Source organism: Oryctolagus cuniculus, chromosome 9 (genome assembly GCF_964237555.1).
Source record: "Oryctolagus cuniculus chromosome 9, mOryCun1.1, whole genome shotgun sequence".
Lineage (NCBI taxonomy): Eukaryota > Metazoa > Chordata > Mammalia > Lagomorpha > Leporidae > Oryctolagus > Oryctolagus cuniculus.
Window position 1 is genome coordinate 128,486,195 of NC_091440.1, and position 25,374 is coordinate 128,511,568.

Here is a 25,374-nt window from a genome sequence, read left to right on the forward strand (position 1 = left end):
TTGCCTAGTGGGTTAAGCCTCCTCTTGTAACACTGGCATCTTCTTTGGGTGCAAGTTTGTGTGCCAGCTGCTCCACTTCCGAGCCAGCTCCCTGCTAATGTGCCTGGCAAAGCAGAATAAGGTGACCCAAGTGCTTGGGCTCCTGTACCCACATGGATGACCTGGGTGAAATTCTAGGCTTTAGCCTGGCCCAGCCCTAGCTATTGCAGCCATTTGGAGAGTGAACCAGTGGTTGGAAGATCTCCCTCTCTTTGTTTCTCCTTCTCTCTCAATAACTCTGTTTATTTACTAAATAAATAAATCTGGGCTGGGTCAGGCGAAAGCCATGAGCCAGGAGCTTCATCCATATCTCTCACATAGATGCACAGGCCCGAGCACTTGGGCCATCTTCCGCTGCTTTCCCAAGCCATTATCAGGGAGCTGGATTAGAAGCGGAGCAGCTGGGACTTGAACCAGCGCCCATGTGGGATGCCAGCACTGCAGGTGGCAGCTTAATACACTGCACCACCTATCCCCCTTCAGTCACTTTTACACCACCAAGCGGAAATAAGCAGGGAGGGGCCAGCACAGTGGCTGTTGTGGCCATTTGGGGAGTGAACCAGTGGATGGAAGCCCCCTCTCTCTGTAACTCTGCATCTGAAATAAACAAATAAAATCTTAGAAGAAAAAGCCCAGCAGGGAGCACCTGCCTTCCACAGGAAGTTGAGTGTTCTGCAGAATCTGGACGAGGCAGAGAACTGGAGTCCTCCCATCTCTGGGGCACTGGCAGCATCTGCGGGAGCCCATTAGAAATGTAGCATCTCGGCCGGCCGGCACCACGGCTCACTAGGCTAATCCTCTGCCTGCGGCGCCGGCACACCGGGTTCTAGTCCCGGTCGGGGCGCCGGATTCTGTCCCGGTTGCCCCTCTTCCAGGCCAGCTCTCTGCTGTGGCCCGGGAGTGCAGTGGAGGATGGCCCAAGTGCTTGGGCCCTGCACCCCATGGGAGACCAGGAGAAGTACCTGGCTCCTGCCATCGGATCAGCGCGGTGCGCCAGCCGCGGTGGCCATGGAGGGTGAACCAACGGCAAAGGAAGACCGACCTCTCTGTCTCTCTCTCTCACTGTCCACTCTGCCTGTCAAAAATAAAAAGGAATGTAGTGTCTCAGTCCTACACTTACTGCATCAGACGTCTTTGTCAGGAAGAGCAGCTTCCGGGGGAGCATTCGTAGGGCTCTTCCCTAACACATTTCATGTTTCTTCTTAGAGCTTTTTATTTATTGTTGTTATTTATTGTTGTTATTTATTGTTGTTATTTATTGTTGTTACTGATTTGTTTGGTAGGCAGAAAGACAGAATGCTCCCATCGGCCAGTTTATACCCCAGCTGCCTACAAGTCCCCAGGCTGGGCAAGGCCGAAGCTCAGAACTGGAGTTCAATCCAGGTTTCCCACATGCGTGGCAGGCACCCTAGGACTTGAACCGTCACCACCGCCTCCAGGATCTGCATTAGCAGGAAGCTGGAGTCAGATCCGGTGTCCTGGCTCTGTGTCCCCGCAGGTGGGGGACACGGGCAAGCTAATTGCTACACCTCGTGCACCAGTTTTGTTTCCAGTGTCTGGTTTTGCAGTGCCGCAGGTGTCCCGGCATGCTTTAGACGGGGACCGTGCTTTCGGCAGAATTTCCAGTCGTGTCGCTGAACTTGGCGCGACTGTAACTGTCTGAACCTTGCAGGCGTGTCTGGCCGCTGGCTCCTCACTCACGGCTTTGTTTCTCCTTTCCAGTCCTGATGCAGCCGTCCCCGAGGAGCAGCCGCCGGGCAGCTCCCAGTGCGCCCCCCTCCACTGTCTGTCCAAGCCTCCTTACCCCTAGTCTGCATCTCCCGTGGACGAGCACCTGGGGTGAAAGCCTGGTGGCCACACGCGGGACACTGCCCACGGTCCAGCGGATAGCTGCTTCTCACTTGTTGGACGTGTGATTGGATGGACGCCCATCGCGTGGAAGACGGAGAAGGTTGAGCCGAAGCAGAGACCCTGGAGTGACAAGATCTCGTGGTTTCCCTAGGTCACACGTACACTTCTGCCATCGAATGAATACAGTTCAGTTACAAGACAAAATGCAAGTAGGACGCAGGAAACACCTATGTCAGACTGCTGACTTGGCCTCCATAGCATGAGAGAGACCCGCGACCACGTTGTATGCCTGTACTGGGACGTCATCTTTCCTCACTCCAGATTCGGCTGTAGAAGTTGATTCCAGTAGCTTTCATCTTGCATATTTATTTTGTACTTTCTCTGCTCTATGTTTTATGTCTATAAAAATAACTTCGGCGAGAGGTGAATTTAATTCATTCATTTTCAAGGAAGCATCATCTACTCAGTTATGTCTGAGTTTTGAGTTAGCTTGAACCTGGAATTGGCTGGGTGGGGGTCCGTGTTCTTGCACAAGATGAGAAGGGAGGTGCATCCGAATGGTAACAGTACCTGTGTTTTGCTGCTACGCTGATGTCGTTTGTGCACTTATTTCCTAATCAGTAGCTCATTAACTGCTGGTTTTTTTTTTATTTTAAACTAGAGTTCTTCACTGAACATTATTAAGTAAATCTAAGAGAGAGACTAAGTTATGATTCATTGACTTATTCGAGTTTTCAATTTGATTTTTAATGCAATTGAGTAGATGTATTGGTGCTGCCCCTGTGTGTGTGTGTGTGTGTGTGTGCGTGTGTGTGTGTCTGAATGTCAAAGAAGGCTAAAGAACTTGAAGGGAAAACATGGTGTAGTTAGTGACCTGAATTTTTTTTACTCCTCCCATACTCCCAAATTTAGGGTTCTACCATGAATCTTTCCTGCTAAAAATTATCAAGTATAGATGCAAACATACACAGATAGGTAGATACAAGTTAGCCGTTGACTGATTAGTTTACCCAGAAAGTGTTCAGATCTTGATTCAAATGGTATGTTTTGTTATATTTTTTTCATAGTGAATCTTCCTTGCCAAAAAGAAGAGATAATAAACCTTAGCTCACTGTCTACCTTTGACAAACACTCAGGTGCCTACAGCCCTCCTGTTGTATTGAAATAATAGCTGTTCCTGATGCGTTCACAGATTCTGCTGGGTGCGTGTGTGACTCGGTTTAAGGCAGTGGCTTTTCATAATGAAGTTTATTTTGCTCATAACCGACAGACAAGGAAGGCGGCTTGTTGCGCTGAAAGGCCTAACACTTTCGGGCTCCTTAACTCTCAAGGGCTTCCCACAGTGGCTGCTCGTGCTGAGTGCTTGCTTTCCGGTTGCCTTAACATATTTAGAACCATAAAGGTTTTACCACTTTCCACGTAACTTCTCTTGGAAACGCAAAACCATCCTGACTGTTCACACAGGGGAGTTAACACTGTAGACCCAACAGTAGGGCGTGGGCTTACCGGGGTAGGTGGCCCCAGGAGGCCAAGGGTAAGTTGGAAAGCACTGGACAGGCGACTCGGATCAGCCACAGGTCCGCTAAGTGCTGGTCACTGTTACCAAAGCAACCAAGAAGTGCTGCAGTTACAGGAGTGCAGCTGGGAGGAAGCAGTTGAGAACTTCACGCAAACAGGGATTCAGGCGAACGAGCAGAAACAGAAACAAAACCAGTCTCCGTCCCGTGCTGCTCCCCGCAGCCCGGCTGCCTGCTCTGTGCTGCCTGCACTGCCCTGCTGCCGCCGGCCCCGTACCCGCCCGCGAGACGGTGCGGCCCGAGCCCGAGCCCCGCTCGGGAAAGCTTGCCCCTGTCTGCGCTGTTTCTTTTTCTTTTTTCCTTTTTCAAGCACCATGTGTTTAGACCTGAGAAGGGACGTAGCTGCTAGGTTGACTTTTAATAAAAACTCGTGGTGCCTGAGGGAGAACATGCCTTTTTGAGAAGTACCTCAGAACATCCTGTCAGTGTTGTTCCGTGGGCCTGCAGGGCTGTCGGCCCGTCCTCAGTAGGCTGTCGTGCTCCTGTTCCCTTACTGTGGATCGGCGGCCCCACAAAAAGCCAGGTCGTTACAGAACCTTTCATTTCTTCCAGTGCAAAACTTACCATTAAGTCTAGTATGGTCTGGTGTTATCTCAGATCTTCACGGAATGGGAAATGCTTTAGTTTTCTGAAAATCTTAAGTTTAGCAAAACTTCACCAAGAAGATCCAGAAACGTGGCAATACAGTTCTCATTTTCAGCACAAAAGTGGGTGACAGTGCCTACGCAGGAAGACAAGATACCATGCATTTCCATTGTGGCGTCAGTTAGTAGCTAAAACAGAGTGGGAGCTGTGTTTGTTTATAAACCTTTCAAGTGAATAGATCTGTGTGGTAGTGACCAAAATCAGTACCTGCAAAGGTAACATCAGGATTCAAAAGGAAACTGTAAAACAGAAGAACTAGTGGAAATCAGAAGCAGTGAACCTCAGACTAATTGGAGACATCCCCCGGGAAGAAATGCAGACTGTAGAACCAAGACTGAATTACCGGCTAACCGGGCAGACACAATGAACGCAGGTTAAAAGTAACTCGTGGTTAGCTAAGGAATCAGGTAGTTTTTTAAAGTAAGCACAATTATAATACTGAAAAGAATAGCTCCTATGCAGAACGCTTTTCTTAAATGGAACTAGAAGGGACCAGTCACCTGCTGTGGCCTGGAGCGTGACGGACCTTGGTTTAACCGCAGTGAACTCCGGATTCTCCAGACCCCTTTGAGGATCCAGTTCTAGACTGCAGTGAAAGGGATTTGGGGAACTGAGAACACCAAGTCATTCAATGATTGGGAAAGGACCTGTTGAGAAATTACACTCTGCTTAGCCTAACAAGAAAAGGTACAGCAGTGAGCTTCAAGAAAAGAGAATTGAATAAGTGATGCGTACGAGCCAAAGGTATCACCTCTGAGAACAGAGTAAGAAAGGCTTCGTGTGTAGGATTTACATTAACTCTAGGAAAAAGATATGTAGGAATGGAAAGTTAATCATTGAAGTCCATAACCAAAAGGAAGGTTTTAAGTTGAGTATTTGGTATTTAGTAAGCAGTAAGTGCTAAGATATCTTAAAATAGTACAATTCTGGGAGTCCATGATCTTGTGATCCTTTTATTTTAAAATTTAAGATACATTGAAGTTTTACTGGCTAGTCATAAAAGAGTTTATCCTTTGACAGTAGGATAGCAATCTTAATTTTTGCAAGATACATGGTTCAAAAAAAGTTGATTTTTTGCAGCTATATTTCATAATATTTTCAGAGTTGTCCAGAATGTAGTGATTTTGCTATTAAAAAAAAAAAAAAACTCAATTGTCAAAGTCTAGAAACCCAAATTTCTTGGGACTAGTCCAGAAATAGAAGGTATGCAACCCCTTAGGTGGAGGAAATGCTTCTCAAATTTTATCTTTTCTCAAAAGGATCTTCACTCTACAACACTGGTTTTCTCCGTGCTGTGGAGAATACCCTATAAAAGATAAATTCTGTATCACACAAGTACGACACATTGGTCCAGTAAACTAAGGATGTGGAAATTTCTTAATCTGCTGTTTAAAATCCTGTACTGTTTTCAGGCAGAAATTACAAAACTTGAAAAAGGAGAAATGAAATGCAAATGTAACATATAATTGTCATGCCAAAAGATAGAATCTGCCTCAGAAAGACCCCCAGGGGAAACCTGTGGTTTTCCACTGAGGAACAGCTGGCTCCACCCAGGGATGCCACACAAGCTTTGATCTTGTAGATGTCCAGTAGGACTAGGCTGGAAAGAAACTCTTAGGTAAAGGTCATAATTTTAAAAGGTTGACTCTCCAGTTCTCTGTTTATAAGCCAGAGTGATTTAAAGTGAAGCTTGTATTTGGAGATTGCGAAGAGTTTCAAGAACGTGTGTTTGAGCAAGGCAAACGTAACTTCTGATCAGTGCTGATCGGAACAGTTTTTTAGTTTGACATCAATTTCTATGGACACACAAGACCAATCTAGCTCCCGAGCGACCTTTTCCACCATCTGCAGTAATGCTCCCAGATGAGTCGTGTCAGCAGTTGAGTTCATCTTTATTCCAGTGGCAATTTTAACTGCCATAGTCCCTGAGGAGTTGTATCTGTAGCCTGATTCTACTGTGTTGACACCAGAAAGATTTCCACGGGACCTCTCTTTTTTCTTTACTACTCCAAATGTAATTGAACTAATGTTTTAGCTTCAGCTAGGTTCTCCAGTTGAGGATTTTACAGAAACATATTCTGTTTAAGAGGAGCACTTAGACTGCTTTAGTGCAAGGGCTGGAGAGCATAGAGGTATGCGGTAAAGTGTTTGCGTGAGTTATTTCACATCATGGAAGCTTTCCTGTATTCAGAAAACACGCTACAGAACTCATTTCTCTTGTGATCTCTCCGTTAGGGATGTCAGGAGATGCTTCCCTCTGTCTGCTCTCGTTTCTGTACTGAAATGCATGGTTCCAGGCCTCAGTGTATATTCATCCCTTTCCTCTGGGGTTAGTGGAAATTTGCCCTGTTTTAACTGAAGCCTGGCTACACTGCTGAGCCAGGTTATGTCTCTGAAAGGAGTTTAGTTACTGTAGACCGTTAACTGAGAGCACATTTTCATTTGAACTTCTTTGAGAATGATTCTCTGATCATTAGGGTTCTCCGATGAAAACATGGAGAAGCTAATCTGATGCTTCTTAGTGGGAACATGTTTTTCTTTTTAAACAGTCGTTTTCAAACACAGATCATGGAGCTGTCAAGTAAAGGGAAGTGTCATCATTTTGTAGGAAAATTGTCTTTCACTGATCACGGAGATACAGAATGAATCATGGGCTTCGTGGATGTGATTGTGCTACATATCTTCAAGGAGAGATAACCATTTTAACATTATTGCCACAGATTTAAAACTCAGTGGGTTGACTGTTAGTCAACTAAACATTTCTTTGAAAATGTTTTATGGCACTTTGGTATTCAAGTCAGTGTTTTTATTTGTGTGATCATGCATATGTGATGAACCAAACATGATTCTGGTATTGTATTTCTTTCTCATATTAACATTTGTATCATGTGTGGCCAACCCTGATTTGTATACTGTATGATCGTTGTACTGATTCAGCTAATCTGACCTTTAATTGCAGGTTTATTCTTACGCCCTTTGGGATTATGTAATGTGAAGAGTTTCCACCTAATAATAATAATACCACATGAAAACATGACTAAAAGACTGACCCAAGATGCTTTTTTGTTGCTAATTCTTTCTAAATATCCTAACTTCAAAGAAAATGTTCTCAAAGACATACATTTATTCAAAGAATTCCTATGATTTAATATTGCTTGTCTTCTTCATTTTCTTTTTTTATTATAGACAATCCTAAGTGTCTCATGGCAGAAGCCATTTGCTCTATGTGCTTGTATTGTGTACCTGATCATACTCTCTATGGTTGGAAAAGGCACTCCGGTGCTAATAAAACAATGAGGAGCCAATATATCAATCCCTATATCTTGATTTATGTCACCCAATGGAATATGATGTCATGCTTAACTTTTTCCAGTAAATAAACCGGTTATCTTTTGTTCATTTCATCACTGATACCTTATTACCAGTTTGAGCAAGTTCTGTGTATGTCATTTTCATGTATACTTAGAAAAAAGCAGAAAATGAATTTCTCCATGAACTGAACATTTTTTTTATTCAAAGTGAGACCTTATTTGAACTGAACACCAAGTGCTCTGCTCCAACAGCATTTCTAGGGCCCCTAAAAGAGCATGCGCTATCCCTCACCCTCTGTCCTATTCATACCCCTTCCGAAAGGAGGACCCTCTGACCTGGATTCCTCCGGGGGACTTGCCAGCACCCCGAAAATCCTGCTCTGAGAAAGCCAACAGTAATGCAAGAAGAACACAGTGTGTGCTCTACTCTGGGGGACAAGTCGTTGCTGTCTTTCCTATAAAGGAAGAGCCAGGTCTCAGGCCTTTGAGGGCGGTTAATTTACCTGCTCCTATAGATACGTCCTGTAGTAAATCCTGCTGCTCCGGGGAGCTGTTGGCTTTGAGTTGATTTTGTCTTAGGTGGGGGAGGGGAGGAACCAGACAGAAGATGGAGTCACTGGGGTTGTAATGAGAAGAAACCGATACTGAACTCATCATTATAACTAATCAAATTTACCTATCATGGGTACCCAACAATCCCCATAAAGTTGCCTGCTTATCTGTTATGCAAATACAACACCAGAACCAATGATATATAGGCTTTCCTAAAAATCTCTCCTTTTTGTTCTTCCAAAAGCTAGTGTTTTTATTTTATTCTTTAAAAATATTTATTTACTTAAAAGGCAGATCATCAGAGGTGGGAGACAGACAAGTCTTCCATCTGCTGCTTCACTCCCCAAAGGAGGCAACGGCCAGGCTTGCTGCAAATAGAAACCAAGAGCTTCTATCCAGGTATCCCTCATGGGCGGCAGGGACCTGAATAATTGCACCATCATCTGCCGCTTCCCAGGATATGCAGTAGCAGGAAATTGGATCAGAAGCAGAGCAGCTGGCACTCTGACCTGTGCAGGCATCCTAGGCGGTGGATTAACGCACCACGCCACATTGCCTGCCCCACCTGGGTTTAATCCTGAGTCCAGCTTTCTGCTGATGCACCCTGGGGAGGCAGCAGGTGATGTTCAAGTACCTGTGTCCCTGCCACCCACCTGAGAGACCTGGATTGGGTTTTGGCTCCTGGCTTTGGCATGGCCCAGCCTGGACTGCTGCAGGCATTTGGGAAGTAAAGCAGAATATGAAAATGGTCTCTCCATGTGTGTGTCTGTCTGTCTCTGCCTCAGATAAAACAATGAAGGAAAAAACAATTCAAGAGAGTGACCGCAGCGCATCAATAGCCACACCTGAGGTCCTTCCAAGCACAGGGACATGTGTGGCTGCTGGGTCCCTGTGTCTCAGAACCCAGTTTGTCCCAGAAGATGCTCAAATACCTAGTGAGGATCGTGCCACTGACAGTAGCTACCCAGACACTAGGTTGTATTTTCACAGAATGGATTTCACCATTTTTGTGCTTAGAAGAAAATGATATGTTCAAGCTTTGGGGAGGAAAATTATTGGCAGTGTATCAGAGTTATGATGTTGAATCTTGGATTCCTACCATAATCCAGTGCAGCCATAACATTTCAACTCAGAAGGTAGGAACTCTGACTTATGTGCCATGTTGTGCCGAGGTTATAAAAATCTTTCAAAAATAACTCTTCAACATAGCAGCAGTAGCCTTTTTAATTAGTGCATATGAAAGTAAAACTGATTTAAGAACACTACAGACACCTTCGTCCTTCGACTTCCTTTGAAGTCCTCAATTATTAATAATATCAATCAAATGTCACAGGAAGATTTGCCTCCCTTAAAAGAGCTATTAGCCAAAGATTAATAAGTGATTCAGACCAACTTTTCTTACAAATACATCAAAGGGAAGAGCAATTACTTACTGAGACCCACTGACCTTGAACATACGGGCTTTCATGTATAGTGAACTTCTGTATATGTAAGGAAGGAAAAAGATGAGGATGCTCTGTTCTTTTGCCTTAGATACAGCCCCAGTGTAGACCGGTAGAAAGGGTTCTCTGTAACCCAGCAAAAGGTGTGGAGAGAGGGCCGGTGGGAGCCAGGTCCCGGGGTAGGTGGATGCCTTTGTGTGCTGTTTTTCTTTGTCAACCATGGAAATAGATCAGCTACTCAAAAATGAAAGAGAAACAAAAACATGGCTCTGAAAAATCTCCCAGTGAAGCCAAAAATAGCAGCTCAAATTCCAGAGGAATATTTGTTCCAAAGTAGGCTCTTTCGGTTGGACTATTTTTTAAAGCAGAGAGTTTTGTTCCTGTTCTAGCCCTGGCACTGAGGAACTCTGACTTTGGTCTCATGTTAAAAATGAGGATAAAGAAGCCTACCGGGCAAGGTTGTTACGAAGGTTAAGTGAAATACATAACGGCATTCAAAGACTGTTTCGCCTTTGGTAGTTGCTATTATTTTTTAGTACCTCAGTGTCCAGACTGTTGGAGTCCTGTACAATGACATGGATGACATTCATCCATTCACATATACCTGCATTCGTTCAGCAATTATTTATTTTGTGCTCTAGGAGCTTAAGATACATTGAGGGGGGAAAAACCAAGAAGGTTCGTGGTTTTTGAAGTTTGTATCAAGTGTGTAAGCATAGAAGGAGCAGCCATACAAAAAACCAGATATAACAGGGATATAAACATCGAAGTATGTTAGATGATCAAACTGTTATGGAATAAGAAAGTTCAATGGAAAAAAGATGGTGTTGGATTTGCATAGGGGGGCGGTGCTCAGGTAAATTGGGGTGCTCGGGTTGGGCCCCGTTAGGAAAATGACACGAGAAAAGCTCTTTTCCCATCATGGTTGGCGTGGGTTTTAAAAATACTGAGCTACACATATTCCGTTTTCTCAAAATTCTAAGAAATCTTGAAATATCATCAAACAACAATTACCACTGAGAGAGAGAGAAAGGCAGCGGACTTCTGTCTGCTGGTTTATTCTCCAAATGCTTTCAACAGCTGGACAGGAGCCTGGAGCTCCATCTGAGTCTCTGCTGTGGGTGGCAGGGACCCAACAGCTGGGCCCATCATCTACTGCCTCCTGGATGCATCAGCAAGAACCTGGGATCAACAGCAGCACTGGACTTGAACCAAGACACCACGGTAAGGGATGGAGGCATCCCTGGTGATGCCTTAGCCACCGCACCAAATGCGCCCGCCCTGTTCCTTAATTCCAGCTCTCTCATCCCTGAAATACTCTTCCGTCAAAATTTTCTATCAAATTAAGGGCATCTTGTAAAATATTTTTCCAGAAGCTTCCTCATACAAAGGTAAGAAAGAGACCATCACGTTGCTAACTGCGTTAGCTGTTTGTCGGGTGTTACCGTTTTTGTTAGATTTGTGTAGAACCAGCCGTAAACTTTGGCTCTTTCAGTAGAATTAATAGCAGCATACATTTAAAATCAACTTTATTCACATGAATAGTTGTCCTTATTCTGGATGAGTTAATTAGAAAATAAAGGCCACGTTACTAAGTATTTAAGTTACGGGAAAGAATTTCATCACATTCTGTGCAGAGGTAAGTACAGTACCTACTTAATAAATGTCAGACAAAGATGAAAGACAAGTCAAATGATGAAAATCTTACCTGTCTGAAGTCCAGTTAGTTCCTGTGAAAAATTACTTTTGCCTAGCAGGTACAAAAATAAAGCTGACTTGAATTCAAATATAGTTACAAGTTTGTGATTTATTAAATTTATTTATTTGAAAGAGTTATGGGGTGGCAGGGTGGGGGGAGGACCTTCCCTCTACTGGTTCACTCCCCAAATGGCTGCAACCATTTGGTCTGTGCCAGGCCAAAGCCAGGAGCCAGGAGCTTCTTCCAGGTCTCTCATGTGGGTGCAGGGGCCCAAGCACTTGGGCCATTCTCTGCTGCTTTATCCGGGCCATTAGCAGGGAGCTGGATCGGAAGTGGAGCAGCCGGGACGTGAACCAGTACCCATATGGCTACAGCGCTGGCTCCAGTTTTGTGATTTTAACTACACACATGAAATCAGGAAAAGGATATGTGTGGAAATATGCTTTACCTGGAATGAGGTTATCTGGATTGGATGATGGCAGCCTACCAGCATGTGTGATATCATGGGATGTGCACGTCTGTGACTGGAATGATTGTGATGGCAAAAACAAATTTTCCGAGATGCTCCTCAGAATATATTTTACTGGACGGTGAATATTCCGAAGTCCACAGTTGAATACAGGGTGCACATAACTCTTGCCTTTCTGTGCTTCTAGAAAGATGCGGTCTGCACATTTCACACACATATCCTAGCTCAGACGCTTCATCAGAACTCTGAAAGTGAGGGGTGGGCATTGTGGCACAGCAGGTTACATCAGAGTCCCAGCTACTCTGCTTCAGATCCAGCTCCCTGCTAATACACCCGAGGAACAGTGGGTGATGACTTACTGCCATCCACGTGGCCGACCTGCATGGAGATTCTGGCTCTTGGCTTCAGCCTGGCCCAGCCAGAGCTGTAGTGCATATTTGAGGAGTGAACCAGCAAATGGAAGATCTCTGTCTATATGTCGCACAGACTCTTTGTCTTTCAAATACATACAAACATACATCTTTAAATAAAAAACTCTGAAAGTGAGACCAGATCAAGGGAGTGGAATTAACCTCGTGTTTCTTCTGTGGTGAAAACGACATGAGCTCCGGCGAGTGCGTGGTGTGAGTGTCAGTTCTGTGGCCCCTCAGTAACAATGCTGCCTGTGATGACACTGAGCCTTCTCGTACCACAGTCTCCTTCCTGCCCCCAGCTCACAAGGCGGCCACATCTGCATATCTCAGTGGAATCGCAAACATTCCTTCGTGATCAACCAGTTGAGGAAAATTACACCGAGTGCCCAACACAGGAATGTGGAACAAATGGGTGCTGAAGTGACAGCATTCTCTGGGCACTTGCAACCCTTAACTGACCAGTACTTGGGCTTCCAAAGTGGCCATGACATAGGACACTCAACAGAGCAGAGCACAGTTAAAGTCTTGTCCACATCTGATACCTGTTGGAAACAGGAGCTGATGGCTGAGTCTATTTTCAGGTGGAAAAAGTGCCTAAGGTGCTGAACGAATCACTCAAGAGCTGGTTGTGTTTTAAATATAGATCAGCAGGGCCGGGGTGATAACTGATGATCATACCAGTGAGGTGGTGGCGGCTGTGTCAGCTTTGTAGTTTCCAGATCCTGGTAACAGCAGAGCCTGGCTCATGACACTTATCCCTGCCATAGCCACTCTTTGTTCCTGGACAGGAGCTGCATCACAAAGTTTGGGAGACACCTGCTCTGTTTCTCAAACAGTGACTGGGGTAGGCCTTCAATGCAGCCATTAAGATGCTGCATCCCATATGGGAGTCCCCATATCAGGTCTGAATCCTGAGTGCAACTTTCTGTTAATGCAAACCCTGGGCGACAGCAGGTGGTGGCGACTCACGTAGTTAGGGCCCTGCGGTCCACATGGGAGACCTGGCTTCAGTTCGGACTTCTGGGCATTTTGGTGGGGACCCAGAGTGTGGGGTTCCTCTCTGGCATACATGCTCTCTTTCTCGCCCTGAGTTCCTTCCCTGTGGTAACCCTTCATCCTCATCCTCCTCACCAGGCCCGGCCAACTCATCTCTCAGACCTCCCTCCATGTCGACTTCTTCCACAGAGCTGATCAGCCTCCATCTCCTGCAGTTTAGGCGCCACGATTCTGGGGACTGGGTGCTTTAGAGAGCAGTTGCTTTCTTACCGGTTTCCAAATGACTTTTAAAAGATAAATGACAGGCCGGTGCCGCGGCTCACTAGGCTAATCCTCCGCCTTGCGGTGCCAGCACACCGGGTTCTAGTCCCGGTCGGGGCACTGGATTCTGTCCCAGTTGCCCCTCTTCCAGGCCAGCTCTCTGCTGTGGCCAGGGAGTGCAGTGGAGGATGGCCCAAGTGCTTGGGCCCTGCACCATATGGGAGACCAGGATAAGTACCTGGCTCCTGCCATTGGATCAGTGTGGTGTGCCGGCTGCAGCACACTGGCCGCGGTGGCCATTGGAGGGTGAACCAATGGCAAAAGAAGACTTTTCTCTCTCTCTCTCTCTCTCACTGTCCACTCTGCCTGTCAAAAAAAAAAAAAAAAAAAGGATAAATGACAAAGCACTACCTTTTTAGGGGCAATAGTGTTCCATTTAAGTACAAGCCTAAACTTGTACCATGACAGTCTCGGGTGGCACCTGAAATTTATGCAAGCCTTCCAGGAGCTATATGCATATATACATGGCCAGACCATATGGCAGGTCATCAAAAGTTTATGGAAATGTGTATTATGGAAAAGCTGCATAGATTTCAAGTAGTTTTGCACAAAATAAACAATTCTATTTTCCATGAACTTTTCCAGTTACACACACTTACACAAAAAAACTCCAGCTATCTCGGTGCATGCCAACTCAAAATATCCTACAGTTTGCCAAGTTTCTGATAAAGTAAATGTAGCGTTTCTTTAATTAGGGCTTCTTGAAATTACCTTCTGTATGTCCACCCCCATGCCCCCAGCACAGACAGCATGATTCATAACTTCCTTCATACTTTATCAATTACCTCAATGACATTTCTGTAAATTCCTACCCAGTGATGCATCAAAGCAAATAATATATCTTACTGGCTGGACTTTTAAAATGTTCATTTATTTATTTCACTCAGAGGCAGAATAACAGAGATTTCTTCCATTCCACTGGTTCACTTCCCAAATGCCCACAAAGTCAAGGCTGGGCAGGGCTGCAGCCAGGAGCCTGGAGCTCCATCCAGTTCTCCCATAGGGTGGCGAGGCCCCAAGCACTGAAGCCATCATCTGCTCCTTTCCAGAGCACGCTAGCAGGAAGCTGAATGAGAAGCAAAGGATCCGGGACTCAAAGTTTTGGGCAAATGAAAGGAACTTGTCCTAAGAAAGAACTAGGAATGTGTATAAAGATTTTAAAATATGTGAATGAAGAAACACAAAATGCTGCCCCAAATATCTGTAGAAAGATACCCTTTTGCCCTATACAGCTTCTTACTGCATTTCTTATAGGAAGAGTTTGGGGGCTGGCATTTGGCAGAGATGGGCAGAACCACTTGGAACTTCCGTATCCCCTGAGTGCCCAGGCTTGGGTGCCAGCTGCACCCCCATTTCCAGCTTCCTGCTGATGAGCGCCTTGGGAATAGCAGGTGATGACTCCAACAGTTGGGTGCCTGCCACCCCAGGATGGGACATCTGGGTCAGTTGCGGGCCCCTGGCTTTGGTCTAGCCCAGTTCTAGCTGTTGTGGGCATTTGGGGACTGAATCAGTAGAGAGATACAAGAACTTTATCTCTTGCCTTTTCAATAAAATGAAAACTTAAAAAAGTGTTTAAAAAAAGTGACCATGTTCTGAGAAAAGTATTTCACCGTGTGTGTGTGTGGGGGGGGGGGTTAGGGTTAATTCTGTAATTAATTAATTCTGTTCGCCCTTCAAGCTAGGTTGCTGGTACCCTGTCAATGATGGCAACACCATCTTTTCACCCAATCTAATATTGCTAAAACTTTGCGTTTAAATTGTAGGTCACTTATACCTACAGGGGTGTCAGTGTTTTGGTACTAATTTATATTGGAAATTATTTAAATTTTATGGCCCAGCAGATAACACTGCGATTAACACGGCAAAGAGAAAGGATGGGCGCAGTACAGCGATATGAAGATGATAAATCCTCAAAGAGCAAAAGCTGCTTAAGTCTTTTGGGCGGTGTGCGCACTGGGGGGCAGCCAGGGAGCCGCCTCCCGCAGCGCCCCGGGGACTGGGCTCGCGCAGGGCTTTCAGAGCAGGCGCTGGGGCCCTGCTTCCCCTCGTCCTTGCTGGAGTAGCCAACTCAGCAGAGATCACCGCTGATCCATTCCCCAAGATGTGGGCCACAGCCAGCAGGCACGGAGCCCCCTCCAGGGTCCGCCTCGGCAGGAGGCTGCGTCCGAAGCGGGGCAGCCGGGACCCGGACCCGAACCTGCACTCCCACGAGCAAGGCAGGAGCCCCCGGGGGCGGCCTCCCTGCAGCTGCAGATGTAAAACGCGGTTGCTTTCATGTGCTATTTCGCAGGAGTTCAAAACGCGTGACCCCCGACACAAGTCCACAGCGCATCCGCGAAGAAGCTGTGAGAAAACGCGGTCTGGTGGGCTCCAGGCGCCTTGGGCTTCACGGCCGTCCGCGCACGGCCCCCTCTCGGTCCCCAGCGTCGCTCCCGCCAGGGTTTCCTCGTCCCTGAGCAGTTCCAGGACGCGCGGGAGCTCGCCGCTACAGACGCACGCCGGTCGGCCGAGGCAGTCCCCAGCGGCGGCACCATCCCCACCTTTCAGGTGGGGCGTGGCCCTAGGGTGGGCGTGGCCTCCCCGCCCCCAGCGCCGCAGGTGAGCGGCCGCAGGTGCGCACCGCGCGGCTCCGCTCGGCCAATGGGAGGGCCCGCCGCGCGGCGGGGCGGGCCGGCTCCCGGGCGGCGCCCCGGGCTCTCGCTGGGCACGGCGAGTCCTTGGCTGCCTACACGGACGAGGGCGGCGGCGCGAGCGGGCTGGGCTCCCTGAGCTCTCCGCCTCCGAGCCCACTGGCCTGCGGCGCCCGGCTCGGGGAGGACTCGGCGTGTCCCGGGAAGACCGGGGCGAAGAGGCACCTGCCGCGCCCCCCGAAGCATGCAGGCGACGCCCCCCGGGGCCCAGGCGCCGCCGAGGAGCCTGCCCAGCCCTCACCGCGGCCCGGAGGACGGCGAGCGACCGGGCGGCGCCGCGGTGCGGGCGGGCGCGATGAGCGGCGAGGCCGGCTACAACTTCAGGCGGGTGGCGATCCGCAGGAAGTCCAACCCCGCCTACCTGCTGCCCGGGACCCCCCGGCCCTGGAGCAGGCCCTCGCCGCACCTGGGACGTCCCGTGACGGCCACCTTCTCGGCCCTGGCGCCCGCGGACGCCACAGGTGAGCGCCTGGATGGGTGGGGGCTGGGCCCGGAGGCAGCGGGGCAGGTGCGGGGCTTGGCTAGGTGGGGGGCGCGCGGCAGGTGAGCGCCTGGATAGGTGGGGGCTGGGCCCGGAGGCAGCGGGGCAGGTGCGGGGCTTGGCTAGGTGGGGGGCGCGCGGCAGGTGAGCGCCTGGATGGGTGGGGGCTGGGCCCGGAGGTCGCGGAGCAGGTGCGGGGCGCGCGGCAGGTGCAGGGCACACGGCCACGTGCTGGGCTCCCTGCAGGTGCGGGGCGCGCGGCAGGTGGGCGGCGTGCCCAGTGCTGCGGCCGTGCAGGGAGCCAGCCGGGCAGGCCCGGGTCCCAGCGGCCGCCCAGGCCTGGAGCTCCTCACCGGTTTGGTGCGGTCCTGCGGAGGCGCTGGGCCACGAGGTCACGTTCAGAGAATTCCGGAAGTGGAGGTAGAATTTTTTGCTATAGTTTGTGTAGGAACCAACAACACCTGGCCCCGCAGCCCCGGTCTTGTGCGTGACCTGGGGCCGCACGGCGTGGAGCCCCGGTTCTGCCGAGCCCCGGGCGCAGCCGCCAGGGCTGTGCGCCCGCGGATCCGGCGTGTGGGGATTGGAAGTCCGACCTTCCCGGGTCGTCTCGCTGCGGGAAGAAATCCGCGCGGTGGCTCGCACCGCACCGCCCTCTTCCCCACGTGTTTCTTTCTTCCGAGCGACATCTCCGGAACGCCAGGGATTTTAGTTTTTCTTGTTTGCAGAACTTTGCTTTGTAGCCAGCGTCCTGTCTGCGGGATGACCTGCGGTTTCGGTGGGAAGCCGCTCACCGGGGCGGCCCAGCCCTGGGGCCAGCACAAACCGTGCGGGGGCTTTTGCTTCCTGCCCCCGGTGTTGTTACTCAGCAAATCTTTGAGGGTGATTTCAATGTGGCAAGTCTGCAGCTGTCCGTCCGCTCCTTCCCGACGTGCTACTGGGCAGAGAAACGCGAGATGGGCCATGAATTACTAAAGGCTGCTCTTAGGGACCAGGAGAGATGTAAACACTGAATTTCCCCGTCTGCAGAATGAGGGCACGGTGAAGTCATTTCTGAAGTCTGCTCCAGTTTTAGGTGTGATTCATTTGAGAATGAACGGAAGAGTGTTTTCTCCTTATGAAGTGAGATTGCTGATTTTTTAAGGTTCTTATTAATTTTTAAATTATTTAATCTACACAATTGATTCATCATCCGCTGTTGAAGGTAACAGGTTCCCTGTGGCGGGGGAGCGATTGTGAAGTAGGGGTGAATGGAATAGCCGTACATCATTGCTACAAGAGGCTGGGCCTACACAAGAAAGTTTCCTTTTTTCCTTTTCTATTTTTTTCTTACTCCCTGACAGTCCAGAGCACTTGTAAAGAGAATTCAGCTGTAACTTTTCTGCCTTTGTTACATTGTCTCAATGTGTTTCACTGTTTGAAACTCAGAGTTCTTGATGTTATTTTCAGGGTTGAAAAATAATTACTGTATCTTAACAGGTGCAGTTGTTCCCTGTCCCGTAACACAGTCTGTGGCCTATGTGGTAGAATAAGCTAGTGGTGTTGGAGACGGGGTAGGGTAGCCTTAACCTCCTGAGTGACCATGCCCTGTTCATTTGGGGGAAGGTAAAAACATTTTAGAGAGTACTTGTTTCCTTGACTCCAATCTGCCTCCCCGTTAAGTCTCATCGAGTTGTCATTACGTAATTAGATTCCCCCATCAGAAAAGAAACCAGGCTGAATTCCAACCAGTGCCAGTAGCCTTTCTGTAGCACCCAGAAATGACAAAATTTAGATGCATTGCAGAGTGGACATTAGTCAGCGCCATTGAAATGTCACTTTCCCTCTTAAAGAAAAAGGAACAAAAACTGAGAGGCCCGTAACTTGGCAGGGAGAGCAGTTGAGCAGTATTGTGTTATGTTCTATGGTTATGAAACCCACTATTTTTAGAGTTCTGTGCTTTTGAGCCAGAAATAATGAAAAGAAAGTCTACCGGCTGCACCCTTTGTGTTTACCTGAATGCGAAGCTCCTCCCCGAAACAAAGCCGAGAGCTGCAGGCTTCAGTCCTGGATGCGAGTTCTAGTCCCTGTTCCATCACTAGCTGTGTGTTGGGCGGGAGGTGCTGCATCTTTTTGATTTTTGTTTTGGGAGCTATTTTATTTTTATCAAAGGCAGAGAGACACAGATTTCTCATCCCCAAGTCCCCACCACAGCCAGGGCTGGACTAGGCCAAAGCCAGGAGACTGGAACTGCATGTAGCTCCCACATGCATGGCGGGGAGCCACCTGCTTGACCCTTTACCTCTCCACGGGTGCACATTAGCAGGAAGCTGGAATCAGATGCCAAGCCAGGACTTGAACCCAGGTATTCTAATACCAGATAGGGCAACTCAAGTGGTGTCTTAACTGCTGCACCAAACACCTGCCACAGTCCAAGTCTTAATTTCCAAATTTCTTTTTTCTACAATGAAGATAACAGTCCTTGATAAAACTGCTGGGGCGTCTCAGTAAAATTAACAACCATGCTAGATACACCAAGGAGTCATTACGCATCTTTCTGTGGCCCAAAAAATTCTGGTACCATGACAGGTGCATGGGAGGTATCCTACAAATATACACTTGCATTAATATTCTCCTTCTGGGCCCGGCACCGTGGCTCACTTGGTTAATCCTCCACCTGTGGTGCCAGCATCCCATATGGGCACCGAGTTCTGGTCCCAGTTGCTCCTCTTCCAGACCAGCTCCCTGCTGGGGCCCTGGAGGGCAGTGGAGGATGGCCCAAGTGCTTGGGCCCTGCATCCGCATGGGAGACCAGGAGGAAGCACCTGGCTCCTGGCTTCGGATTGGCACAGCACTGGCCGTAGCGGCCGTTTGGAGAGTGAACCAATGGAAGGAAGACCTTTCTCTCTCTCTTTCTCTCTCTCTCTCTCTCTCGATAACTCTACCAGTCAAATAAAAAAAAATCAAAGAAATAAAAAAAAAAAGAAAAAATTCTCTTTCTAGGGTGCTGCTTTTGGCTACTCTGTACTAAATGCATTGCCTGTAGTAAGAGCTGTTGTACACACATACAAACTCCCATAAATTCACTGTAGCCACTGGGTAGATTGTATCTTACGCCCATTTTACAGCTCAAGTAATTGGGGTTCAGAGACTGATGGAGTCATTAACGGTTGGTTGGTTAGCAAGGTTTCAAGTTTCAGTGTCTCTTGCTGGGAGGCACTGCTCTCTCTCCTTGCTGAGCAGTTCTGGAAGTGAAGAGATAAGAGACAGCAGGTGTTCCTCAGTCCTGGAGGGGAATGTGTTGACTATTTTAGCCCCATAAGTTAGAGTTTAAAGATCCTGAAATCATTTAGTTACCTCTCAAATTTGTCTTTTCTATTATAGAAAATTTATCATTCAAAGGAATGTACATACACAAATTAGAATTTAAAACGTTTTGCTAGGGGCCAGCACTGTGGTGCCAGCATTCCCATATGGGTTCTGGTTCCAGGCCCAGCTGCTCCACTTCCAATCCAGCTCTCTGCTAATGGCCTGGGAAAATAGTGGAAGACGGCCCCAGTGCTTGGAGCCCTGCATCTACATAAGAGATCTGGAAGAAGCTCCTGGCTTCTGATCGGCCCAGTTCTGGCTGTTGAGGTCATTTGGGGAGTGAACCAGTGGATGGAAAACTAAATAACTCTCTCTCTCTCTCTCTCTCTTTCTTTCTTTCTTTCTTTCTCTCTGCTTCTCTCTCTCTCTGCTTCTCTCTGCCTTTCAAGTAAATAAATCTTTAAAAATGAAAGTTTTGTGGGCCTTGCACGATGGTGCAGTAGGTTAAATCTCCGGTCTGCAGCACCAGCATCCCATATGGGCACTGGTTCTAGTCCTAGCTGCTCCACTTCTCATCCAGCTCTCTGCTATGGCCAGGGAAAGCATTGGAGAATAGCTGAAGTCCTTGGGCCCCTGCACCAATGTGGGAGTCCCGGAAGAAGCTCCTGGCTTAGGATCAGATTAGCTCCAGCTGTTGTGGCTATTAGGGGAGTGAACCAGCATATAGCATACCTCTTTCTCAGATTCTGCACATCTCTCTTTCAAATAAATAAATCTTAAAAATTTTTTTTGCTAAATATGATCATGCAACTTTTCAAGAGCGTTTGGTCCTTTGGTGTGAGAATCACAAATTGTGGTTTTCTTTCTTCCATCTTCTTTTATACTTGCCTTGGTCCAGTTTTTTCTGTGCCTCCTTTTTTTTTCTTTTTTCATAGTTGAATCTCTGAATCCCTTGGGCATTCGGGAGAGTTTATATACTGAATGTTGTTTATTCTTATTTTTAAAAAATCTTTTTAATATTTATTTATGTGAAAGGCAGGGCAGTAGAGGAGGAGAGAAGGCCAGAGACAGAGAGGTTTTCCATCTGCTGGTTATCTCCCCAAATAGCCACAGCAGCCAGGCCTGGGTGAAGCCGATGCCAGGAGCTTGGATCCGTGCAGGATTCCTACCTAGGTGGCAGGGGCCCAAGTGCCTGGGCCGTCCTGTGCTCCCTTCCCAGGTGTGTTAGGAGGAAGCTGGCTGAGCAGTGGATCAACCAGGATTTGAACTGGTGCTCTGAAGTGGGCTGCTGGTTTCCCAAGCTGGGGCGCGCCGGGCTGTGCCACAACTCTGGCTGTGGGGAGCAACTCGGACTAGACTAAGTTACTGGAATTAAGACTTATTCTATGCATCTGCTCGCCCACAATATGGCGCTGAGAAGGGAGAAACAGCTTCTACACAGCTGCCTCCAGTTCAACCAATAAACAGTGGGACCTGCTCCTGATTGGAGGAGAGCAGCGTGCTCGGCGTGTGGGTAGCAGAGTTGGGATTGGTGGAAGAGGACTATAAAGGAGGAGAGAGACAACATGCACCAGGAACATCTAAGGGGAACATCCGGATAACATCTGAGCAGCCCCCGAGAGAGTCGGCCAGCGGTGTGCCGCTCCCCCGCGGAAGTGGGGAAAGTGGCAGGGGGAGCCGCCCCTCCATGGAGGTGGAGGGATCGGCAGCCAACCCAGGAAGGACCAGCAGCAAACCCGGGAAGGGCCGAGCAGACAAAAGAACAGCGCAGGGTCTAGTGTCGTTCCTCCGCGAAGAGGGGGAGCGACATCTGGCCCCTAGTGTTGTTTCTTCTGACTCTGCAGCTGGGTTATTTCCGCAATTTCTTGGCAATCCTCAAGGGCCTGCATTGAAGATGCCTTTCTGTCCAAACAAGGTGCTTGTGCCTTCAGCCTGGGACTGCCTGCCTGTTGTTAGCCTAATCACTTCAAGGTAGTGTCCGATTGAACTCAGCCTTCCTCAGGGAGGTCGTGGTGGTCATTGTCGGTGGTCGTTGTTCCACGTAGGCCTGGCTTAGGTCCACACATGCTCTCTTGAGTTTGCCTGACTCCTGTAGTCTCTGTCATTGCGTGGAGTCAGGGTGACCCTCATTCCCCCAGGGCTGTGCTTCCTGGCGCTGGCACTGGCTCGAGGGCAGCGTGGGGATGGGTTTAGCTTACAGCTCTTGTTCTTCCTGCCCTTGGCACCCCTGTTTGCTTGTGAGGCCAGCAGTATGTGTGACAGCATCTCTATTGTGGCTCACTGAGAGCCTCTGGGAGCCTTCCTGTAGAAGTGCTGCTCCTTTGGCAGTTCCCCCAGGGCTGCTGTCCTGAGCGCGTGGGCAGGAGAAGAGGGCGGGGGACTGGGTAAGAGCATGGACCTAAGGGCTGCGGACTGGATTCTGCTCCCGTTCTCACCGTGGGAGCTTTCTGTAAAATCAGTGGGATCCCTGCCGTGCTAGAGGGGAGCAGACAGGATGCATAGAGGCTTCGTGGCGGGCTCTTCCGCCAGTCATTTTCAGAAGCAGGACTCAAAGTTGCCTGTGGCTTCAGGGCCCGCCTGTGTCATCCCAGCTCCCGTGGCTTCCCAGGGCTCTGCGTGGCCAAGGGTGAAGTAGTAACAGTGGGTGATGCCCGTTCATGTGTGTGAGGGCTAACATTGTTTGTAACATGATGAACGTACGTGATATTTATAGGCATTCACTGATTTCTGTCTAGTTCCCATTTTCAGGCCTTTCTCATTCATTCATTAGAAAGGCAGAGAGGGAGACACAGAGGGATTTCCCATCCTTTGGGTCCTTGTCCAAATGGGGCAACAGCGGGTGTCCCAGCCTCCCACCTGAGCGCCGGGAGCCTGAATACTTGCACTATCACTTCCACCTCTGTTGGAGTCGGGAACTGGGCAGGGAGTGGGGCCAAGGCACTCAGGGGGTGTCTGCCACCCGCCCCCTGGTCGGTGCCTGGCTGCACATCCTGCCCTGTGACAGGGCTTTTCCACTTGCTTCTGGTCCTTGGATCCCACCTTGCTCTCCTCTTCAAGTAGACCTTAACTTGGCCCTGGAAGAGCGAGCGCCTACCTTGCCCTTCGGGCTTGGTGATGTTCTCTCGGGAGATGACCGGCCCTGGGAGGTTGCTCATCCGCTTCCCCTTGCGGTTTGCACTTTCCCCTTTGACTCTCTTGGCCTGGAGGGCCTCCCTGGCTTCTTGGGCTTCCCCGCCCCCGCCCACGTCCTTGCCCTCAGCCAACAGCTCTACAGGAGCCGTGATTCCTCAGGTGGCTATGTGCTCCTCTGTGACACAGGTGCCTTGTTTCACTCTTTGGCCCTGATGAGAGCTCATTTTCTCCCTCTGCCCAGCCCCCTCCTCCTCTCTCATTTCCCTCCTCCTCCTCCTCCTCCTCCTTCCTCCCACCCTCTCTCCCTTGGGCTCAGCCACCCTGGAGGGCACACTCAGCTTAATTGTAGCTGCCCTGCTGTGCCCGGGGTCTGCAGGGAATGTCAGCCTGCCCTTAGGGAAGGAGCCTTCCTGCTGCCTGGTTCCTGTTTGGCTTCAGGTGTTGTTCTGGGTCAGCTCTTGTCCCTGCTAGCTGTCTGTGCGCCAAGCCAGCCACCAGTTCCTCATCTCCTGGGCTGATTGTGTTGTGTCCCTTGCCTCCCTTCCTCAGCGTCAGCACAGATGCCCGTTCTGCACAGCCTCCCCTCCCATTCGCTTTCTGAAATCTGGAAGTGGGTCACTTCCTTCCTGCACTCCGAGACCTCCTCTGGCTTCCAGCTGCCCGTTACTGCTGCTTATAATGGGGTGTTTCACATCCCAGTCACCTTAGCGTGGGCTCAGTCTTTACCAGTAACTCCTTAGCTCTGTACCTTTAAAATTCATGCAGATATTTCCTCTTTTTTTTTTTTTAAGGTTTGTTTATTTATTTGAAAGGCAGAGTTACAGAGAGAGAGAAGGAGAGACAGAGTGATTTTCCATCTACTGGTTCCCTCCCCAAATGGCTACAACAGCTAGGGCTGGGAAGCCAGGAGTTTTTTTGGGGTGCAGGGGCCCAAGCTCTTGGGCCATCTTCTTATGCTTTCCAAGGCGCATGAGAAGGGAGCTGGATTGGAAGTGGAGCAGGCAGGGTTGCAACCGTAGCCCATAGGGGATGCCAGCATCACAGGTGGTAGCGTAGTCCACTATGCTACAGCACCGGCCCCAACAGATACTTAATCTTACTTGCTCTGTTGAAGCGGGACTCGTCATGTGTGGCTCACACGTGAGGAGCTGTGTGCGTGTTTCCAGGTCACATTGGGCCTCATTTGCAGAGCATTACCTTGAACTGGTCACTCTTCTGCCCTGAGATGGACTTTAGCACCAGCAAGTGTTCTGGGGGCCCGCAACCAATTTAGTGACACTGCTTCATTTGTGCAGGAATAGGGAGAAAACAGGTCCCCCTGCAGTGCCCTTCCATTCGCTGGAAGGAACCTGTCCACTGCACCACCTGCGGTGTCTACAGAAACCAGCAGCCTCTACGTCCGAGAGGTGAGGAGTCAGCGTGCAGAGCCACGTGCGTCAGGAGCCACCCTGGCCGCTGCTTGTAACTTCAAGTGCAGTGCAGTATGATGATGAAAAGGATGTCACCAGATTATGTCATAGTCAAACTTGACTTAAAAAAATTACTAAAAACTCTATGCAGAAAAATAAAGCTTTTGAACAATTTTTTTTCTTTGTTGAACTGGAGAGTTAGAGAGCCAGCATTCCTACCACTGGTTCATTCCACAGATACCCACGATGGCTGGTGCTGAAGCCAGGAACTCAATCCATGTCTCCCATCACTGCTGCTTCCCAGGGACTGCGTTAGCCGGAGGTGGAATTGGGAGCTGGAGCTGGGGTTGGAACCCAGGCACTGTAATAAGGGATGTAGGCATCTTAAGTGCTAGTGCCTATGCCTGCCCTGAACAAAATGGTTGTTGTTTCCTCTGCAGAAAGTTGCCTAGAATGTAATATGTTGATACCATGAAGCATGCCGCCCCAGGGCTGTCATGTTGATAACACAACAGTGTTGTGACTGGAGCCACTGAGTCCACTGTACCTGAAACTGAGGCCTCAGCCTGCAGTTTGTGGAGTAGGGAGGGGGAAGCTGTCACGCAGCTGTGCTAGGAAGGTGGGTTCTGCTCAGAGGGCTTGGAGTCAGGCCTGCCTTGTGCTACCACGTTACGAGCAGCTCTCTTAAGAAAGCAGGGACTCAGAAGTGCGTGATTAGAGCCACTGTTAAGGTGTAAGATGGGGGGACCTGCAGGAAAAGAATGAGGAGACCTAAGAAATGGTTGAGTTTTGTGCGTGGGGGAGACCTGGTAGGGAGGGCTGGTAGTCTGCCCTCAGAATGTGGTGTGGCAGGGGTGGGTTTCTGCCACAGTGCAGTTGGGACTCCTGCAGCCCATGTCAAAGGGTCCAGATTCAAGTCCTGGCTCTCTCACTTCTGCTGACCTGCGGGAGGCAGCAGGTGATGGCTCAAGTTCTTGGGTCCCTGAATTCCTAGTTTTGACCTGATGTAGCCCTTGTTGTTGCTGGCATTTGGGGGAGTAAGGATGGAAGACCTTTCTATCT

The 25,374-nt window shown here is 49.1% G+C and overlaps 2 protein-coding genes across 9 annotated transcripts in view; both read left to right on the top strand.

The window, feature by feature from the left end:
• The window catches only part of BICD1 (BICD cargo adaptor 1), a 217,247-nt gene extending 209,731 nt beyond the window's left edge, over positions 1-7,516 (top strand). For 4 of the 6 annotated variants that reach the window (XM_051850911.2, XM_070049624.1, XM_051850912.2 and 1 more), the window contains one exon: positions 1,762-7,516. In XM_051850911.2, the coding sequence (XP_051706871.1) occupies positions 1,762-1,849 (88 nt within the window). In that variant the 3' untranslated portion in view covers positions 1,850-7,516. The remainder of the gene's footprint in view (positions 1-1,761) is intronic. The other 2 variants (XR_011379051.1, XM_051850913.2) reach the window with 2 other exon arrangements.
• An 8,534-nt stretch (positions 7,517-16,050) lies between these two features.
• The window catches only part of FGD4 (FYVE, RhoGEF and PH domain containing 4), a 219,018-nt gene continuing 209,694 nt past the window's right edge, over positions 16,051-25,374 (top strand). The window contains exon 1 of one of the 3 annotated variants that reach the window (XR_011379052.1): positions 16,051-16,466. Coding sequence is in view for 1 of the 3 variants with exons in the window: in XM_051850918.2 (XP_051706878.2) it covers positions 16,190-16,466 (277 nt within the window). In the remaining 2 variants the exon portion in view is untranslated. The remainder of the gene's footprint in view (positions 16,467-25,374) is intronic. The other 2 variants (XR_007921271.2, XM_051850918.2) reach the window with 2 other exon arrangements.